General features: G+C 41.0%; 1 protein-coding gene and 1 long non-coding RNA gene across 4 annotated transcripts in view; one reads left to right on the top strand and one right to left on the bottom strand.

The window, feature by feature from the left end:
- stab1 (stabilin 1) overlaps positions 1-21,730 on the top strand; it is a 257,111-nt gene that overhangs the window by 72,135 nt on the left and 163,246 nt on the right. For 2 of the 3 annotated variants that reach the window (XM_041191185.1, XM_041191184.1), the window contains exons 14-20: positions 2,226-2,288; positions 3,620-3,733; positions 9,577-9,630; positions 10,078-10,158; positions 11,699-11,857; positions 12,671-12,733; positions 21,279-21,377. In XM_041191185.1, the coding sequence (XP_041047119.1) occupies positions 2,226-2,288; positions 3,620-3,733; positions 9,577-9,630; positions 10,078-10,158; positions 11,699-11,857; positions 12,671-12,733; positions 21,279-21,377 (633 nt within the window). Of the gene's footprint in view, positions 1-2,225; positions 2,289-2,398; positions 2,436-3,619; positions 3,734-9,576; positions 9,631-10,077; positions 10,159-11,698; positions 11,858-12,670; positions 12,734-21,278; positions 21,378-21,730 lie in introns of all 3 variants that reach the window. The other variant, XM_041191186.1, reaches the window with a different exon arrangement.
- The window catches only part of LOC121279812, a 28,105-nt gene continuing 16,551 nt past the window's right edge, over positions 10,177-21,730 (bottom strand). Inside the window, exons 3-4 of the long non-coding RNA XR_005943505.1 lie at positions 12,393-12,481; positions 10,177-11,814 (exon numbers count right to left, since the gene is read on the bottom strand). This is a non-coding gene — a long non-coding RNA (uncharacterized LOC121279812). The remainder of the gene's footprint in view (positions 11,815-12,392; positions 12,482-21,730) is intronic.

Raw genomic sequence — 21,730 nt, 5'->3', positions numbered from 1 at the left:
TATTTTTATGGAGACATTAATCCTGTTTTTATCTAAGCTGGTGTATTGAATACTTTAGTTTTCAAATTTTATTTTAATTTTGCAATAAAAATGTTATTTCCACCCTTGCTATGCCAGAGAAGGAATTCAATTCCTGTTAGTTATGGGGGCTTAAATCTTAAATTATTGGGCAGAATTTTTAGCTTGGTGGACGGGCGCCCACCCGACCCACTTGATTGTTAAATAAAGTGTGTTGACGTTGGCCAAGCGTGCCGATGGCAACACGCATTCTCGGGATATTTCGCTAGGCGGTTGCGCGATGGAGGCAGAGGCGCTCTCACCATTAATTAAGTGGCCGGTTAAGGCCCTTGAGACACAAATTGTCTCCAATTTTATGTAGCCCATGCAATTTTTAGGGCGTCGCACGGGCAAAACGGGCAGGCGAGAAGGCCATAATTAGCAAAACCTCATCCACGGGTGGGATAAGCAGGGTCAGTGGTCCTGTCAAAGTGATTAGTGAGGAGTGCAGGATATCACTTGCTGCTGGCTGCTTTTGTGAACAGGACTCCTCCACAACGGACACCATAGCACGTATTCCCTCACGTATCGCCACCAGGTCCTCCCACACACACTGCTGGACATCCAGCATCTGCTGTCTCACGGATGATTCTAGAGGCCCATCATCAGCCATTGACTGAGCATTGCCCTGGTCCCCAGCAGTCCTCCGACTGCTGGCGCCCTAGGCACTCTCTGCCTGCACCTCAAGCGAGTGTGAAGTGCCCTCACTGATGTGCACCGATAGACTACATGGTGATCTAATGCTCACCGAGGTGCTGGTATCTGCACTGGTGCCTGTTGACAGAGAGGATGTGATGCAGGTGCGTGGTGAACATGGCGGTCCTCAGGGGTCAGACCTTCAGGCTGCTCATGATGACAGCTGTCTCTGTCACTGTGCACGCCTGGCACCCTGTTGAGATTCCAGGCTCGAGGCTCACATCAATATAGAGACTACTTTGGAATGGCTGCAATAACGAACATTCTCACCTCAGTGCACTGCACTTTAACCTTCATCTGGGACTCCAACCTTACCACGGCCGCTTGCCGCTTGACTGAGGTGCATGGTGCCTCTCCAGCTCCAGGGCCTCCTGCTCGTACCATGTGAGGATGAGGAGGTGTGGGGGTCCGCTGCCAATCCACGACATCTCAGCACTATTGTAGGATGTTTTCTCCTGAAAGGACAGAAGAGCATTAATTAGTCTACTCTCTACCTGCAGTACCATTGCAGCCTGGCCAGCATCACCTGAGAAACTCCTTGCAGGGCACATCCAAGTCCATGGCCCTGGAGCCACAAGGCCCTCAGTCCAAGCAACCAGGACTTACCCCCCTGGCCAGATCCTGGCTGATTGACATTTGTCACTCACATTCTAACACCTCTGAGATTCATGGAGGGTGGGCGGCTCTTAACTGTTCTGCAAAGTGACCCATGCCAACATGGTACTCACCCTTCCCAATCACAGGAGATCATTGAAGCGCTTCCTGCACTGCACCCATGTGCGCCTCGCCACATTGTGGCACTGACCCTGGATGCCACCTCCTCCCAGGCCTTTTTGGTAAGGTTGGGGAGGGCCTCCACCTCCCGTCTCTGGGGACAAGGGCTTCTCTCCTGGCTGCCACCTCCTCCAGGAGGGCTGCGAGGCATTCATCTGAGAAAAACGGAGCCGACTGCCCTGCCGACCTGCCCTCCTGTCTACCGTGTCCACCTACAAGGGATTCCATTGTGCAGGCTTCAGCATCTTTCTGTGGCAGCCTTCCTGGAGCTACCGAGGCTACTTTTGATTTGGCCACCGGGTCGCCATATGACCCAGTGGACATCATGCCCCCGCCCCGCTCGCCCCTTCTTGCTTATTCCCAAGCTGCTTTTTTTACGCTGGTTGGGCCTTAATCAGCCTGTCAGCGTAAAATCGCGGTGTGCTGCCGATCGTGATTTTCGCCTGCCCCCGCCAATCCTGCACGCCAAGGGAAAAATTCTGCCCATTGAAAAAAGACTGCCCTTTAACAGTCATTGGGGGATTTAGAATTCAACTTCTCTCAATTTGATGTGTATTTACAAAGCAAAGAATCCCCTTACATTCTTTTCTGATGTTCATGTTTTCTTATTTCATCATTTCTTTTATACGTTTAGTTACACACACAGAGATTGGTAAATAATATATCTGAATCTTACATTTTTATTTTTCTTTAAACAGAAAACTGTTGCTGATATTCTTGCTACTGGACAGCTGTTTAGTAGGTTTGAAACCATTCTTGAGGTTAGTATATTAAAAATATCTGACGCATTGAAATTTAAAGCCTAACTGTATTTAATCTTTTTATTTCTACTTCTGCTTAATGAATTCACCGGGAATACAACTTACTTTAGTGTTGACGTGCTTGTGAGGCTGTTAGCTCTACTGCAGGTTCGTGTTTCATTTAATGGCCTACTTCAATTGTAGAACTATTTCAAGATGTCGTTTTAAGAACATGAATCATTACTTTGTAGTTGAGCATGACACCTCTTCTTCTGCCTAGGAGATGCCCAGCAGAGTTTAGCAAGTGAAAAATCTTTTGGTTGACTTGTCACACTCAAAATTGCTGGCAGCTTTCACATTGCTGTTCCTGTTCACTTTGGTGCCACTGCTTCCAAACGTACCACAGAAACCCACCACTTTACATAACTCGATGACACACTGATATTGTGCCTGCCTGTGTAGAGACTTTGGGTCACCATTTCAATAATATGCCTAAATGATTGGTGCCCAACACAGAAAGCCTAATGTGTTTTCTGCGTGTTTATTGAATCCAGAGAAAGTTGCAGTCAAACAGGAAACAGATCATGTGTTTTAAATTTGGACGTTGGCTGAATTGATTTTTATCACTCTGACCCCTTTTCCCAACCCCTGCATCTCCTGTAAGAAAAACATTTTCTTAAAAAAAACCTTGGCTGCGATGTGACAAAATCCATAAAATCTGGCACTCTTAAAACAGCTTTTGCAGCAGCCAATGAATGTAAAATAAACTTTGTGATGGCTCAAGTAGTGACTTGGTTGAATCCTGACAAATATATGTTTTCCAAAGCTCCATAATCCCAGTTTAAAAAGTCACCCTTGTGTCAATAGTGGACTCATTAGTCATTTATTTTCTCTCTGAGTTTATTTTCTAAATTACATTGGAAGGAGTGACTCTATGGAATGGGTTGGCTGAAGGAATTATCTGAGTAGATGGCAAAACACCAATATTCACTTAAAATTGAGCAGTTGTCATTACGACATTGCTGACTCAATAAAATCAACATTAGCAGTGAATAATAATGGACAACTCTCATATAGGAGTTGCACCCAAAAATATTTTAACTAATTTTGTAGAAAGTTCTGTCTGTTGGCTATGTGCTTGATTTAAACATCTTCCTGCTTTGTAAACAAAAAAAAATCCTGCAAAATTATGCTTTTTGTGATTAAAGTGTATATAAATTGCTTTCAGATAAAGACACTGTATTTGATCTTTACTCATAGCTTTGCTCAATTATAATGTAAGATGGCTTATAGATGCATTTTTAGTGACTTTTAGGATACAATGAGAATTTTGTTGTTTAATCTTGTAACAGAATTGTGACCTCCCTTTAATACTGGATGGCCCTGGGCCTTATACAGTGTTTGTGCCAAGTAATGATGCAGTGGACAAACTGAGAGATGGAACATTATTCTATATGTTTGGTGAGGTAGGTGCACAAACAAAAATTAATACAAATTATACATGTTAAATATCCAGATTGTAAATATACAATAACGTTCTGTTATTCCAGAAATGCCTTAAGCTTTAATGCAAACAAGTATCTTTTTAAAAAGTTCATGGAACAATTAAGTGCGATGTGGTTATTGTTTTTCTCCACACACTGATTACCCTCCATATATCCTACATAGAGGTCAACCTGTATTTCTACCCACATAGAATGGAGGAACTGGGAAAATAAATCATTTTGCATTATTTTGGCAGAATTCACAAAGTCAGGGAAGTGAAGCATTTAAGTTTAAATTTATTTCTACTAGCATTTCCAAGAATGGTTTCTCCATTAGAGGATGCTAGTAGACAGAGAATAGTGTCATTGACTCTGAAAGCAAAGGCTTCACAGTGCTGTGCTCTATATATAAACACAGCTTTTCCCTACAGCTTTGTAGGATAATTTGTTTTCCATTTTATAACCTGCTTTCTCCCAATTTTCTAGTCTCACTGAGCTGTACACCAACTGCTGACTGAAGGGACAGGCAATCTGTTCTCAAGGCTCTCCCTTTCCTCATTTCAGGCCACATACATGAGGTAATCCCTGCAGTGACATGCCTCCAATCTATGCCTCATTCCAGAGATCCTAACAGAAATCAGAAACTCACTTTGTGTGAAATCATGAGGGCAAACTCAAGTATTGCCACATCACAGCTTTACAAATTCATATACCAATGAACTTTACCACTGCTTTACTATGCTAGCATGCAGTATAACATTTAGGCCTGGATTTTCATGTTTCCATCTGTGTCGGAACGTTGGTGGGGGATTTTAAAAAATAGCAGACAGGATATTTAAGGCTACATGGTAAGGGTGCAGGTGATGAGACTGCACTCAGCAATCCTGCCTTTGCCGACTCTATTTCAGACCGCCCCGCTATTTTCATGGAGTCAGGCTTGTTTTGGTAGGAAATGTGGTTGATTGCACCTCAGAGGTGTCAAGAACTGCAGGAGGACCCCAGTCCTGAATAGGGAACAAAGAAAAACAGTCAACTACTCTTGGAATTCTTTCATTAATAGGCTTTGAAATACAAAAAAAAATGGTTTTTTAAGTTTCAATAGCAATGTACGGTATGTTAGATTTGTTCTTATTACAGTGATTGATTACAGGACTCTGTCCTGCAAAGGTAAGTTGACCATTACATTGGTTACCATTGTGTAAATGTTGACATGCATTACAGAATTTTTCCCAATGGAGAAAGTGCCATAAGAATTCAAAACTCGAGCTGAGAAACCTTTTTGTCATGTTTTGGACTGAGATTTAAATGTCCAGTGATCTTTAGCTTTGAAAGAAATGGCCCTGCTCTTGAACGTTAAGAAAATCTAAGTATATGCTCCACTCCATTTATTGACATGCAATCTACTTTGAAATAGAAATGAAACAATAGTTGCAGCTTAAAAAAAAAACGTCAGTTAGTGTTTCAGTTTCAATGGACTCCATTGTTGACATTTCCCAGGATTTGTTTTGCTAGCTGGGGCTATTATGAATACTTGATTGAGTTTCAAAAAGTCCAGAACCACTTATCTCAGCAGTGGGGTGGAAGTGGGGTGTGACGGGTGGGTGGGGCGGGGGGGTGGTGGTGGGGGGAAGAGAAGGGGGATATTGTGTTCACATTTTGATTGACAGTTTTTAAAGTTTATTAAAGAATTATCTGCCTTCAATGTTAGAAGTGGATATGTGCTTCTTTGTTTATATAACAGATTGACCACTTGAGGGAGTTTACAATTTCTGAATAGGTTTTTTGGATGAGAGGTTTTTTTCAGAATGAAGTATCTTTGAGTATTATAGCTCTATTAGATTATTAGAAGTTTTTTTTAAATTCCCATTTCAAAGATGTCCTGAGGTTTGCCTATAATGGATATTGGATGAGTGGCTATGGAAGAAAGATGGGATTGCATGGAGGGGGCACGGGGAAATGAGGGCTATGGGAAGCATGGAGGGGGCATGGAGAGTATGGTGGCATGGAGGTGGCAATGGGTATTAGGGCATGGAGGTAGCATGAGGGGAATGGGGTTGACATGGGGCTATGGAGAGCATGGAGGGGCCATGTGGGTTGAGGGGCGAGGGTTTGTGTGCCTGACATTCATAAACAAAACTGGGCGATGTCCCAGTAAATGGTGGTGGGCATTCCAGCCTGATAGACTGGCCATCCACCACCTTCATTGTTGCCTCAGACATACCTCCGGAGGCAGCAAGCCTGACTCCATCCCACCTCCACCTCCCCAGAATGAAAATATGGCAAGCAGGGACCTTTATAAAGGAGACAGGTCTGCCGGGCTGGTAAGTTTCCTGACTCAACCTCCTGTCTCGTCCATGAAAATTTGTCACTGAATGAGTATATTTCACTTTGGTAGGACAGACAAGCCATTTCTCTTAGCCACCTTTTCAACATTTCGCTCAACAAAAGGAAATAGTGGCATTAAGGCAACAATAATTAGTTAGTGGGTGATATTGAAGTGAATCTTTGGTTTAGTATTAGCCCTGCCACCCCACCATCCCGTCTCTGGGAAAATGGCCTGTGGGCAGGATGGAGCTGTCAAACCAGCATGCTGGTGTGCAGCACTAATTTTAATGCCCATCCAACTCTGTTCCTTGCCCCAGCAGGGGCTCAAAATCCAGCCCCAGGGCTCCATCTCTGAAATATTGTTTAGTAAGCAAGCTTTCCCCTCCTCTTACCAGCACATATGTTGTGGGAGTCCATAAAACCCTCCTGCCCCATAGGACTTAACAGCTCTATTGTTTGATGTATAGATGTCCATGGCCATGGAAGAAACATTCATGTGTGACTTGTCAGATTATGAATCAGCCTCTGAATCCTTACACATTTTTGTACCATTCTCCAAGGGAAGAATGTGAAGACACACCAACTTGGTGGAACACAACACTCCTTTGTTTTCATAAAATACTGTGGATGCTGGAAATCTGAAACAAAAACAAAAAATGCTGGAAAAATGCAGGTCTGACAGCATCTGTGGAGAGAAAAACAGAGTTAGCGTTTCAAGTCCATATGACTCTCCTTCAGAGCACTCTTCTGTTTTCTCTAGCTTGGCATTTGCAAGCATTTTACACAGCAAACTGTCTTATTATTAAGGACAAGGCTCCTGCTGCTGTATGATTCCTATACCATAACTTCATAGATTGCAATTCTACTACCATTCTGAATTACCTGTGTCAAATGGATGATTATTCATGAGTGGAAATTTATATTGCTGTACTTTTTAAAAGTTCCTCTTTTTAATCTGAGAAATAGATTGTATTGTTTGGAGTGAATCTGATTAAATTAAAAATGATCCCAAGTAACTTTAGGTTCCACAGTGAAAAGAATATTATTTGAGTATTACTGAAAAAGGAACATGCTGTTGAAGCTTTTCACTTTGCACTCATCAGGAAATACACATGAATACCAAATTTCAAGGGAGCAACAATTTATACTGTATAAGGAAAGGGTACTGATCAGTTGGCAAGTCAACTCTGACTAGTTGAGGTGTTGCCATGGGGAATGCACCCAGGGACTAATGTCCCCCATTGTTTAATTAAGCTATTAAACTATTGTTTAATTTAAAAAAAGACACAATGCCTGGACATGTTCCTTTTGCCTGCAGAGGGCAGGTCCCTATACTGTAACAATTCACTCAATCATTTTCCCAATTCATTTTATGTGGAACCAGTCATAGGATGTAACGGGACATCACTTTTGTGTGTCTTGGGCAGCCCACACTTGTGAACGTGGTGAACCATGAGTGAACCATGGTGAACCATATCATATATGCCACAAGGCAGCTTGTTACTCATACACAAGCCCGGCAAAGCAATTTGCTTTTGAGCAGGACTGTGCAGTCATGCTTGGTGGCAAATCCAGTAATACAAATTTGGACCCACCACTAAGAATGGCGTGCATTTTGTCATTAGAGTCATGATTGTTAAGGATGACTGTTCCAGTGCATGCAGCTGCATGTGAGGATTTTCTTACACATCTTAAGTTACCCTGGAAAGGTACTGTATTTTAAAATTTTGAGCAACTGTTGAAGTTAGCTATTTCACACTGCTACTGTGCAATAGCAATATGAGTGGTATTTTCCACAAACAGGATGCTGCAGTCAAGCCGAAACAATGTTCTGCCTACCACACAAATGAATAATCAGATGTAAATTTCACTGCTGGTACGATGCCAGGTACATAGGCCGTAGGTCCCAATGACTGTCATATCAAACAGCATATCCCTTCAGCTGTTTGCAATAGGCAGAGTAGTGATGGTCAAATAGGCAGATAAGTGGCAGATGGAATTTAACCCTAAAAAGTTTGAGGTGATACACTTTGGAAGGAGTGATTCAATGAATGGCATGATACTAGGAAGTTCTGAGGAACAAAGAGACCTTGCCGTGTTTATCCATAGATCTCTGAAAGCGGAGGGGCATGTTAGTGGGGTCATGAAAAAGGCATTTGGGACACTTGCCTTTATCAATCGAGGCATAGATTTCAAAAGTAGGGAGGTCATGTTAGAGTTGTATAGAATCTTGGTGAGGCCACAGCTAGAGTATTGTGTACAGTTCTGGCCGCCACATTATAGGAAGGATGTGATTACACTGGAAGGGGTGCACAGAAGATTCACCAGGATGTTGCCTGGGATGAAACATTTAAGTTATGAAGAGAGGTTGGATAGACTTGGGTTGTTTTCGTTAGAGCAGAGAAGACCGAGGAGTGACCTAATCGAAGTGTACAAGATTATGAGGGGCATGGACAGGGTGGATAGGGAGCAGCTTCCCCCTAATTGAAGGGTCAGTGATGAGGGGACACAAGTTCAAGGTGAGGGGCAGGGGGTTTAGGGGGGATGTGAAGAAAAACGTTTTTACCCAGAGGGTGGTGATGGTCTGGAATGCGCTGCCTGGGAGGATGATGGAGGCGGGTTGCCTCACATCCTTTAAAAAGTACCTGGATGAGCAGTTGGCACACCATTACATTCAAAGCTATGGGCCAAGTGCTGGTAAATGGGATTAGGTAGGTAGGTCAGGTGTTTCTCATGTGTCAGTGCAGACTTGATGGGCCAAAGCACTGTGTGATTCTGTGATGATGTTCAACTAACCCATGCATGCAAAACTCAGAACATAATGTTTAATATTATGTGTGATTCCACAACTAGACAACACTTTCTGAGTATTTATTATTTATTATTATCAGTCAGGCTCACAATGAAGCTCACTTACGCTTTCTCAAATCTACATTTTTTCATACACAGGGACCTGTCCTATGTAGGCAAAAGGAACATGTCCAGACATTGCAGCTTTTTTGAATTAAACGGAAGTATGGAGACTATAGTTCCCTGGTGCCCTTGCCATGGCAATGCCTCCACCAATAAGAGATGACTTGCCAACCAATCAGCACCCTTTTCTATTGCACTATAAATTGTTGCTCCCCTTAAAATGTGGCATTCTTGCATCTATCCTAATGAGTGCACATCAAAAAGCTTCAACAGCATTTATTTTTCTTCAGCAATATTCATGTTCTGTACTACCAAGTGACTATTTGGAATATTATTTATTTCTATTTGGTCGATAACAAAAGCTGAGAATGTGTTGTGTGCTGGGTTGTAGATTTACAGTAAGCTGTTTTCTGCAGAGATCAGTAATAATTGTTACAATGAAAGTAGGATCTAAAAAAATCCTATGCTTTTTTGACAGAAGAAGAAAAACAATGAAATAATCCGTGGAATTATCAGTTAGCTGTTGAACTCTCTATCTAGTTAATGCTTCCATGTAAACTCTGCATTTTTGTTTTCTTTAAAATAAGGGTCGGCCAAAACTTCAAGAGCTTGTGAAACATCATATCTTTGCATCTGGCAGGGTAAGCAGATTTATTCTTTAAAATGTTCAGAGAAATGTCAAAGGAAAAGGTCAGGCAGTAGAATATTGAGCCCTGGATTGATGGTTGAATGTGACCTTTGAATTTTCCACTCCCATGGGGTGAGTTTGCCAGTATCTTGCTGAGAAATCAAAATTGAACATTTCATGGTGACATACAGCTGCACCTTGGAAGGTGGTATTAGATGGCAGGGTTGTTATTGACCCACAAGCACATTCTTGGTTAGCCAATTGGTGCTAATGATGACTGTCAAGAGATCTACAGATTAGACTTAGCAGCAGTCGGACAGGAATAAGGGCAAGGCTAAGAAAGAAGCTCAGTTACTGAAACTGTATTAAAAAAAACAAACTATTGCTCACAGTATTTTGATTTTTGCACAATGTACTGAATCCACAAAGCATTTCCATAATTTACCGTTTATTTCTCTAGTTGCCAGCAGACAGATTATCAACTATGCCTCGAATCTTAACAAAGGCTAACCAGATAATATCCATCAATGTTACTATTAATGTAAGTACAATACCTGGGCAGACAAAGCCAAGAAAAATAATTTATTCATATGGTCATAAAAAAAAGACCACCAATTGCAGGAAACGTGTTTTTGATTTTCAAATGCTGTTACATGTAATAGTTATAAACCTCACTTGACTTTGCTTATCTAAAAGCAATAAGAATATTTATTTCTTTAAGTATTCTTCAAAACTGATTTATGTGAATCACTTTGTGATATTTCATGTAAGGCACTTTGTGGATGTAAGACTTCCTTTCTGAGGTAATTTCACCATTGTGAATGCATTTATTTAACACAAATTGCTACAGCATTCTGGTTTACACAACCAGCACCATCTGCCAACTTTAATGTATAAGGATAATGCAAAGATTTTCTAATGATATAGGCACTTTTTATCTAAAGGTTCTATCTTTTATAATGAATGTCCATATTATGTAATATTGCGTGGTAGTTTTCACAAGTTTAATTTTGCCATTGAAAAATTATTCACTAAAATAAACAAATTTGTAATTCTAATGCAGTTTTGAAGATATAATTACAAAATATCAGAAATGTAAGCTTATTTTTTTAAATAAGTTCAATTGGCACAGGCATTGTTGAACTGGGAGCCAGTATAAGTTGGGTGATAGGTGAATGGGACTTGGTGTGCATTGAAATATGAGCAGCAGAGATTTGTATGACCTCAAGTTTAAGAGGATAGAAGATGGGAGGCTAACCAGAAGTGCATTGGATGAGTCAAATTTAGAAGTAACAAAGATACGTATGAGGATTTCAGCAGAATGTGAATGGAAGCAGAGGCAAAGTTAGGTGACGTTACAGAGGTGGAAATAGGTAGTCTTAGTGATGGCATGGATGTGTGGTCGGAAGCTCATCTCAGGTCAAGTATGATCCCCAAGGTCAGCCACAGACAGTGGTCAAGGAGAGAGATGGAGTTGGTTAAAGAATGGAGTTTTAGAATGGGAACCAAAGATAATGGCTTTGTTATTTCCAATTTTTAATTGGAAGAAATCTCTGTTCATCTGTTCATAGCACTGAATATTGGACAAGCAATATGACAATTTGGAGATCTCTAGAGTCATGATGGTGAGGTAGGGTTTGAGCATATGTGTAGAAAATGATACTGTGTTTTTGAATGATTTTGCTGAGAGATGGCATGTAAGTGAGAAATAGAAGCACCAAGGATAGGTCCTTGCATGGCCACCATAGGTAACAGTGTGGGAATGGGAAAAGAAACAATTGCAGGTGATTCTTTAGCTATGACTGGATAGCTGAATTTTACTATTCTTAAATTTTATTGATCATCAGGACAATGTCAAATATTATTTCTGGAGCATAAAGAACAGTGAGAATCTTTTTGAAATGAAGAAAATAAAAACATTAGGCAATTGGGGCACAATAATACTTTTGTTGAAAAATTCAGGTTAGAGAAATGCTACAACATAATGAGTTGGGTAAGAATCTAGAAATTATCACTAAGTAATGTCATCCTGATTAAAGCATGAATTTGATTGAATAAAATTCTCCTCTGTCTCTTCACAGGGCCAGATTCTGTTGGGTGGCAAGGGAGTTCCTTTACATAAAAGAGATATTGTTGCTTCAAATGGCATCATTCACACTTTGGATGGCATCCTTATTCCTCCTTCAATACTCCCCATCTTGCCGAAAAAATGTGATGAAATTCATTATCGCATAGTAACGGTATAGTCAAGTAACCTTATAATGGTAATAGTAGCTCGATTATTTTACACAGTTGGGCAATCATTCATTTTGCTAGATGGGTTTATTAATGTACTAAGTTCAGGTGCATTTTTAATGGGCAAATCAAGCAAAGTAGCCAGGGTTATTAAAATGATGTAAAATGTATTAATATATACAATACAGTGAATATTTTTATCTGATGACACAGCACGTTTTACAGACTGTTCCCATGTGATTGAAGTACATTTTTCTTTCCATCTGCAAACCAATGCATTATATTAAAACAATCCCCATGATTGAGAAAAACAGGAATCTGCATTTTTGAAACAAAATGAAATTTATAGTTTTGGATCCAGTATGATTAAATCCAATTAGTCTAAGCCTGGATCCATGTTCACGTATATCTGATATATAGCAGGAGCAGGAGCGTTCCTCCTGGCAGCACAGTGGCCCCTCAACGTAGTTGCCAGCCAGTGATCACACCTTTTGCCATTCCTATTTGCCCTCACCATCAGATCCCACTTTCCAGACTTACCTGAGGAGCACTGATAGTAAGGCATGCTATCAGGAATGCTTCAGGTGAGCCTCAAGGTGCTTGCTTCAGGCATGTGCTGGAACATGCTTCTGAAAATGGACAATAAATATTTTACTCCAGTGGATCCACCAGTCCCATTGCCACTGGCCAAGATGTCCACAACATTTCAATGTGCACTGGCTGCTGTTGGTTTGAGGCATCACAACATCTATCTTATAAAGCAATATTAGCATTGGCCTCCAGTTAATTTTGCTGCTCTAATCCTCTGTGTTCTTTAGGCTCCCTGTGGAGACTGTTCCTCGTTGAATGATAGCCACTGCCCAGATGGAAGCACGCCAATGGTAACTCTGAAAATTTCAATTATTCTGACACACAATCCATATTGAGTTATAGTTCTAATTTAACTCAGTCGTTCCTCTGAGAAAATCACAAACCACAAGAGAAACTTGAGCACTTTATGAGTGTGCAGGTCTTAAGTTCGCTGACAACTATCATTGTATAAAACATATGCTGAATTTCTTGTATTGTCACAATCCGATTAGGGACCATTGATATTTAAATAGAAATCCAAACACCTCTTTTTAACCAGTAAAACTATTCCACACAATTTCACCTTTTTTTTAACAAATCACAATTTTTAAAGAATATAGAACAAATTAAACAATGCAAATATAAGTAAGTTAACACTATTGTTTACAACTACATATGTTATGCACTCAGGTTTACTTCTTACTTCCCTGAAAATTCTCTTGTGAGCCACATCAATCTTAAAGTTATTTACTTCAGCAGGGGCCATCAATAAGTATACCACAGTCCTCTGAAGAATTCTCCTCTGCTCCAGCTATTCTCAGAGGTAAAACTTTCATTTATCATTTCTTGACTGTGGATGCTTCAGTCTCTTTTTCTGGTTACTTTTCCAATACTTCCAAGCTAATCTGCTTGTTGCTTTCTTTATTACAAAACTCTGTAGGGACCATGGTGAATTCTCCCACTAGTTTCAAACTAGACAATCTTCAAGCTTCCGTTCCCTCACAAAATTCAAACTGTGATTAAGCCTCACCTGCATTCCACACAACTAATGTTGAAATTAGTTTTTTAGTCTGCTTACAGCACAGGTCTAGCTAACTGTCATTTATTTTGGCTATCTTCTCTCAGTGAGTTGCAAACCACATGAGGTCCAAACTGCAACTAACTTTCAGCAACCACACAGTTAAATTGAAATCAGAGAACTCCCCTAAGCTGCACCCATCACCATGCTCTGGGCTATCCTGCTCTGGGCTATCCTCAAACCCAACTTTAGGTTAATTATCTCTCTTTTACAATTTTTTCTTTGTTCTGATAATATAAATGGGTTTTACAACCTTTCAAGGTTTACTGAATGTTTTTAACGTAATTTAGCTCTACATCCCAGAACAAAAACATATTCCTGGACTGCCCTTACTATGAGCATTGCAGATATCACCTTTCCAGCTCTTTACTTAAGTAAGCCTGCCCACTGTTTTGTGATCTCACCTTTCCAGTTGTTACAGCAATGTGAGCCCAAACGTTTAAGTGTAAAATGCTCCAAGCTTGCTTTGATTGTGTTTATCCCATTTTCTACAATTAAACTTTTAATTCCCATTAAACAAAATCTATATCCTAAAACATATGAACCATGAACTATTTGCATGGTATTGTTTAGGGCTTGTAATCATAGAATCAAGCAACACAGAAGGAGGTAATTTAGCCCACCAGACCTGTAATGGTCTTTGAAAGAACTAACCAATTAGTCCCACTCCCCTGCTCTTTCTCCATAGCCCTGCATCCTTTAGAACATCTTCAGAAAGAATAAGTATGCTTTAATAACTATGTTTTAAAATAGTTTGATATTCTTGAGCCAATTTTTCTTTTTGGCCAGTTTTCTTCTCCTTTCATTCAATAATGATCAGGAATGGGAACTCTGACTAATCATTTTCCTTTCCATCCCGAGACCAATGAGACGAGGTCACAGTACAGGTCAGCAATCAAATTCAGACCTGTTTCTAATGTCAAAAGGGCAAATCCTCAAGGGCACTATTTTGAATAAATGTTGTTGTAATATGTAAGTCACAGTATCCACTTGTCTGGTTTGGATTCAGATCAAATTGATTGAATAGTGACAATCTCAATGTCTTAAGCTCCAATAGAGTTATTTTCCAGTTGCCTAGAACAACAGCGCTCTATGGTTCTAGAATCATTAATAGAGTATGGCATCTTAGCCTCATTGAGAAGCTAAAATAAAGTGGTGTAGCGAGTGAACATGCAAAGCTTGGGTATATGATTTTCTTAGAGAGTATAACTGAGTTATAATTTTAAAAAGCCTATGACAGCACATGGAGGTGGCCCTCAAGTAATCATGCTTGGTCACGCCATATTTCTCATATTCATCGCTAATCTGGTAAATATGGTTAAAATTAATGTTCTTTCTACTGATAATACTATCCTCTATAGAGTGATTAACTCCACATCTAAAGGAGAGCTGATGACAGATCAATGCAGCCAGCAGTAAATTGAAAATTGGGTGTAAGGCAGTAGTATATTTCACACTGAGAAGACCAAATCAACATACTTGTTGAAAAGGTTGCAATATTTCCCTACCATCTCTACTTGGTACAGTCAGCAACCAGCAACCTCTCATCTGTTACATTTTTAAGTTATAAAAGCAGAAAATGCTGGAAATACTCAGCAGTTTTGGCAGTGTCTGTGGAGAGAGAAACAGAGTTAATGGCTGGAACCTTGTGCTCTCATTGTTGGCGAACTTGGAGGTGGGAAGGACATTTACTTAGATGGAATGGTGACATACTGGAATCCCACTGCCTTCCCACCTCTGCCAGAATCAAGTTCTAGGTGGGAAGGGCCATGGTTGACCTTCTGGCTCGGCTGCTAATTGAGGCCCTTAAGTGGCCAATTAATGACCACTTAAGGGCCTCATCCCGCTGCTGGTGGTATTAACTCAGTTGCAGATGGGCCAGAATCCGTGATCCTGGGACTCCAGTACCTGTCCTTCTGGTGGCAGCCATGGCCTCCGCAGTGGTGCTGCTGAGCACAAGGCCTCTGATTGGCCTGCTCTCAATAGGTGAAACTTCTGCCCCTGGGGTCTTAATTCCAGGGGAAGGCCCGCTGCTGGCCTCTCCACTGACTGATTAGCTTGTGGTTTGGTGGGCCTTCCTGAAAAGAAGCAGCACGGATCTCTTGCTGACTCTTCAGATGGCAGGTGAGATGCCTGGCACCTCAACACAATTCTGCCTAATGTTTCAGGTCAATGACCTTGCATCAGAAATATTTAAGTTCCTTGCCTCAGGGGTGACACTTTTGCCTCTGAGCCAAAATGTCCTGGCTCAAACCTCAATCAAGAGGCTTGACTTTTCAGTGCAGTACTGAGGGAGTGCTGCACCATCTTTCGGATCAGACATTAAATTGAGGCCTCATCTACCCTCTCATGAAAAGTCCCATGACACTTATCAAAAAGAGCAAGAAAGTCCTGGGCAAAAGTTTATCTCTCAATCAAACTCACAAAACAGATAACACAGTCAATGCTAATTGTGGGATCTTGCTGTGCATAAATTGGCAAATGTGTTTATGGGTTTTCCTACAGTAAAACAGATCAGTTTTCTTTTATTTTTATGCTCAGTGGAGTTAAAGTAATGCAGACCAGCAAAGATAATGAGAATGGCCTGCTCAATGCTAGAGCTCATTTTCTGGCAAGACTTACAACCTGCAAGCTAAAACTGGAATCTTGTGCCACAAATGCCACATAGCTACATAAGGCTCATTGAAATCTTTCAAACAAAGGCACTGCACTTGTTGAATGCATTGGAGCTCATTATGATGTACCTCCGATTGGAAGGAACAGATTGCATTTATAAGCCTTCATATCCATTGCCAGTGCTAGCCATGATGTTGTGGAGACTTATTGAGAGAGGCCCAGAGATTTTATCAATAGGAAGTAGCAGGGAGGGGAAGCTGACACAACTGATTGAGTTATCCTCCACTGTCTTCTAGTTGTTGGTTTTAAAATGGCGCTGGGAGATGTAGGGATAACAAACTCATGTTTAAGGACAATAGCATAGTGTTAATGTTACTGGACTAGTATTCCAGGAACCTGCACTAATGCTCTGGAGAAAAGGGTTTAAATCCCACCATAGCAGTTGGGGAATTTAAATCCAATTAATTAATAAATCCAGAATAAAATTTTAGTCTCAGTAATAATGATCATGAAACTACCGGATTGATGTAAAAATCCTTTTGGTTCACTGATGCCCTTCTAGGGAGAATATCTGCTGTCCTTACCTGTTCTGGCCTACATGTGACTCCAGGCCCACTGCAACGTAGTTAACTTTTAATTGCTGTATGAAATGGCCAAGAAAGCCATCCAGTTGTATCAAACCACTACAGAAGCTGTGAATGGACCACCTGCCATTGTCCTAGGCACCATAAAGGAAAAAGACACACTCTGCCCAGACAACGCTGAAAAGTCATCCTCATTGACATCCGGGGACTTGTGCCAAAATTGGAAGCGTTGCCCCAAAGACTAGTCAAACAACAGCCTGATATATTCGTACTCAACGAATTATACCTTGCAGCTAACATGCCGACTCCTCCATCACCATCCTTGGGCATGTCCTGTCCTACCTGTAGGACAAATCCACCAGGGTGGTGGCACACAGGTATTCAGTCAGGAGAGAGTGGTCCTGGGAGTTGTCAAAAATGACTCCGGACACAATTAAGTCTCTTGGCATCAGGTCAAATTTGGGCAAGGAAACCTCCTGCCCATTGCCACCTACCACCCTGTCTCCGCTGATGAATGAGTGCTCTTCCATGTTGAACACCATTTGGAAGAAACACTGAGGGTACCGAGGGCATATAATATACTCTTCAATGTCCATCACCAAGAATGATTCAGTAGCACCACGATTAACCCAAGCTGGCCTAGTCCTGAAGGACATATCTGGTAGACAGGGGCAAGTGGTGTGAGAACTAACAAGGGGAAAAGCTTACTTGACCTTGTCCTTAGAAATACACCTGTTGCATGTGCATCTATCTATGACAGCATTAGAAGGAATGACCACCACACAGTCCTTGTGGAGATGAAGTCCATTTTCACACTGAGGACACTTTCCATCGCATTATGTGGCATTACCACATGCTAAATGGTACAGATTCAGATAAAATCCAGCAGCTCAAAACTGGGCATCTATGAGGTGAAGTCGGCCATCAGCAGCAGAAGATTTGTATTCAACTACGAGCTGTAATGTCATGGCACGCTATTTCCCTCACTTTACCATTACCACCAAGCCAGGAGTTGAAACTTGGTTCAAAGAGGATTGCACAAGAGCATGCAAGGAGCAGCATCTGGCATACCTAAAAATAAAGTGCCATGAAACTTGGAAGCATTGTAAATTGTGAGGAGGACAATATAGAACTTAAAAAGGACATAAATAAGTTGGCGGAATGGGTAGATAGGTGGCGGATGAAATTCAATGCGGAGAAGTGTGAGGTGCATTTTGGTAGGAAGGACATGGAGTGACAATATAAAGCTTTGAAGTACAATCCTTAAGCAGGTGCAGGAGCAGAGGGACCTGGGTGTATGTGTGCATAGATCAGTGAAGGTGACAGGACAGATGGAGAGAGCAGTTAATAAAGCATACAGTATCCTGGGCTTTATTAATAGGGACATGTGGTCCAAGAGCAGGGAGGTTATGCTGAGCTTATATAAGATGCTAGTTAGACTTCAGCTGGAGTATTTTGTACAGTTCTGGGCACTGCACTATCGGAAGGGTGTGAACGCATTGGAGAGAGTGCAGAAGAGGTTTACAAGAATGGTTCCAGGGATGAGAAACTCCAGTTATGAAGATAGATTGGGGAGGTTGGGACTGCTCTCCATGGGTAGGAGAAGGTTAAGAGGAGATTTGATAGCAGTGTTCAAAATCATGATGGGACTGGATGGAATAAATAGGGAGAAACTGTTCCTGTTCTTAAAAGGATTGAGAACCAGAGGGCACAGATTTAATTCTGATGAAGAGTCATACAGACTCGAAATGTTAACTGTGTTCCTCTCCACAGATGCTGTCAGACCTGCTGAGTTTTTCCAGCTATTTTTATTTTTATTTTGGCACAGATTTAAAGTTATTTGCAAAAGAAGCAAACGTGTGGATGAGCACTTGGCACGTCATAACATTTAAGGCTATGGGCCAAGTGCTGGTAAATGGGATTAAGTAGGTAGGTCAGGTGTTTCTCATGTGTCGGTGCAGACTCCGGTGCAGAGGCTGAAGGGCCTCTTCTGCACTGTGATTCTGTGTGATTCTGTGATGTGAGAAAAACTTTTCCACACAGTGAGTGGTTGAAGTCTGGAATGCATTGCCTGGAAGTTTGGTGGAAGCATGTTCAATTGAAGCATTCAAAAGGGCATTAGATGGTTATTTAAATAGAAACAATTTGCTATGATACGGCGGAAAGGCAAAAGAATGGCACGAAGTCATAATGCTCATTGAAGCTACAACACAGGATTACATGCATGCTAAATGGTGGAAGCAGAATGCAAAGATAGAGTTAAGCAATGTCGCAACCAAAAGGATCAGATCAAAGCTCTACAATTCTGTCATATCCAGGCATAAATTGTGCTGGACAATTAAACAACTAACTGGAGGAGGAGATTCCAAAAAACATCCCCATCTTCTGCAGACCTAGTACATCAATACCTGCTGAGATGCCACCGTAATATATATCAGTCTACACACAATCCAATTCTCTGCATGTGATATCAAGAAATGGTGGAAGGCAGTGGATACAGAAAAGGCTATGGGCCCTGACAGCATCCATTGTACAACTGAAAACTTGTGCTCCAGAACTAGCCACGCTCTTAGCCAAGCTGCTTGAGTACAGCTTCCAACACTGACTATTACCCAACAATATAGAAAATTGCCCAGGTAAGTCTTGTCCACTAACAGCAAAACAAATTCAATCCAGTCAATTATTGTCCCATCAGACTACTCTCAATCATCAGCAAGTAAAGGTGCCATTGACAGTGCTGTCAAGCAGCTATTACTCAACAACAACTTGCTCACTGATGCTCAACTAGGGTTCCATCAGAGCTACTCACCCCCAGGCCTCATTATAGCCTTAGTCCAAATGTCGATCAAGGAGCTGAACTCCAGAGATGAGGCGAGAGCGATTGCCCTTGACATCAAGGAGCCTTAGGAACACTGAAGTCAATGAGAAACAGAGGGAAAACTCTCTACTGGCTGGAGTCATACCAAGCACAAAGGAAGATAGTTGTGCTTGTCTGGAGGCCGATCATCTCAGTCCCAGGACATTGCTGCAGGAGTTTCTTAAGCTGCTTTGCCAATGACCTTACCTCCATCATAAGGTCAGAAATGGGGAAGCTCGCTAATGATTGTAGAGTGTTCAGTACCATTTGCAATTCCACTGGCACTGAAGCAGTTCATGCCTGCATACAGCATTACCTGGACAACATTCAGGTTTGGACTAATAAGTGGCAAGTAACATTCATGCTACACAGGTGCCAGGAAATGACCATCACCAACAGGAGAGTATCTATGTCCTTTGACATTCAATGACATTACCATAGCTGAATCCTCCAGCATCAACATCCTGGGGTTACCATTGACCAGAAATAACTGGACTAGCCATATAAATACAGTGGCTACAAGAGCAGGTCAGAGGCTGGCAATTCTATGGCAAGTAACTCACGTGCTGACGCCTAAAGCCTGTCCAACATCTATAAGGCACAAGTCAGGAGTATGATAGAATATTCTCCACTTGTCTAGATGAGTACAGCTCCAGCAACACTCAAGAATCTCGACAACATCCAGGACAATACAGCCTACTTGATCTACATCCAATCCACTCACTTAAACATTAATTCTCTCCATCATTGGTGCACAATGGCAACAGCATGTACCATCTACAAGATGCACTGCATCAACTCTCCAAGGCTCCTTCGACAGCACTTTCCAAACCTATGATCCCTACAACTGAGAAGAACAGGAGCACCAGACACAGGGAACACCGCCGCCACCTGCAAGTTCCCCTCGAAGTCATGCACCATCCCAGCTTGGAACTATATCACAATTCATTCACTGTACTTACACCACATGGACTGCAGCATTTCAAGGAGGCAGCTCACCAACACCTTCTCAAGGGCATTAAAGATGGGTAATAAATGCTGGCCTTGCCAAAAATGCTCGCACCCCAAGAATGAAAAAAAAGTACTCAGCTGGTCACTGATCGCGTAACCCTGAACAATGACGCATTGCAAATAAATTATCCACTTTTATTCTAAGCATTATTAATTGCTGTGTCATATGAAGAGCTCTAAGATTAAAGGTAAAAATCACAAAAAACTAACAAAATGTCAGCATTTCCTCTTCAGTCCCATCGAGAGACAGCATCACATAACTATTAACTGTTCCTTCTTTTGCATGTAAACTTTCATAGATTTTTCTCTTGTTATATTCATATATGGTGAAATCATTCCAAGTCATGAAATATATTAATGTGGAATTCCATTGTTTTCTGTTTTAACAAAGTGTTACAATAATCAGATTAATCTCTGACAGAACAATTTCATATAAATATGCTAAAAGCACAAACCGCAATTCAGCCCATTAGATATTGTAGAAAATACATTTTGAAAACTACAATAAAACACCATATGCTATAAAGAGCACACATAACCCTGACAGATGGATTATAATATTTATATCATGTGTGAGCCTAATGAACATAAATAATTTGCAATATTACGCAATGGTTGAGTGATTTGCATGTCTAATATTCATGTATCATTATGAGAGATGCTTGATTTGTGCAGTAACTTTATTCATAGCTAAACTTTTGTATCTGCAGGAAACGTATGTACAAAATTGTGTGTACGATACATCAATTGATGATGTTATCTATAGTAGGAGCTCTGGCTGTGCTAGACACTGTAACCAGACCGTTGTTGTAAGTATCTTACATTGCGTCATGTCTACTGCAATGAATTAATGATTTATGAGCTGCATATTATTCATCTGACCTTGTGCCTTGATAAATTACGTCATTTGGGGATTTAGAACAGTACAAACATTTCAACAGCATTTTACAATGCAATAAACCAAATCTTATGAATGTGCAAAAATATTGTTAAATGATAACCTTAGGATATTATGCTGATTAAAGAAAGTGTGCCATTTTGTACTTGTTGGAGGTTGGATTATCATAAATAAGTTTTGAAATAATAATTATGAGGCTCTGCTCATTGGGATATTGATGTCTGGTTATTGCAGTGTTTTTATTGGCAGGTGGAGTGTAGTATA

This window comes from Carcharodon carcharias, chromosome 7 (assembly GCF_017639515.1).
Source record: "Carcharodon carcharias isolate sCarCar2 chromosome 7, sCarCar2.pri, whole genome shotgun sequence".
NCBI lineage: Eukaryota > Metazoa > Chordata > Chondrichthyes > Lamniformes > Lamnidae > Carcharodon > Carcharodon carcharias.
Note: the sequence above shows the minus strand (reverse complement) of the source record. Positions and strands in the feature narration are given on the sequence as shown.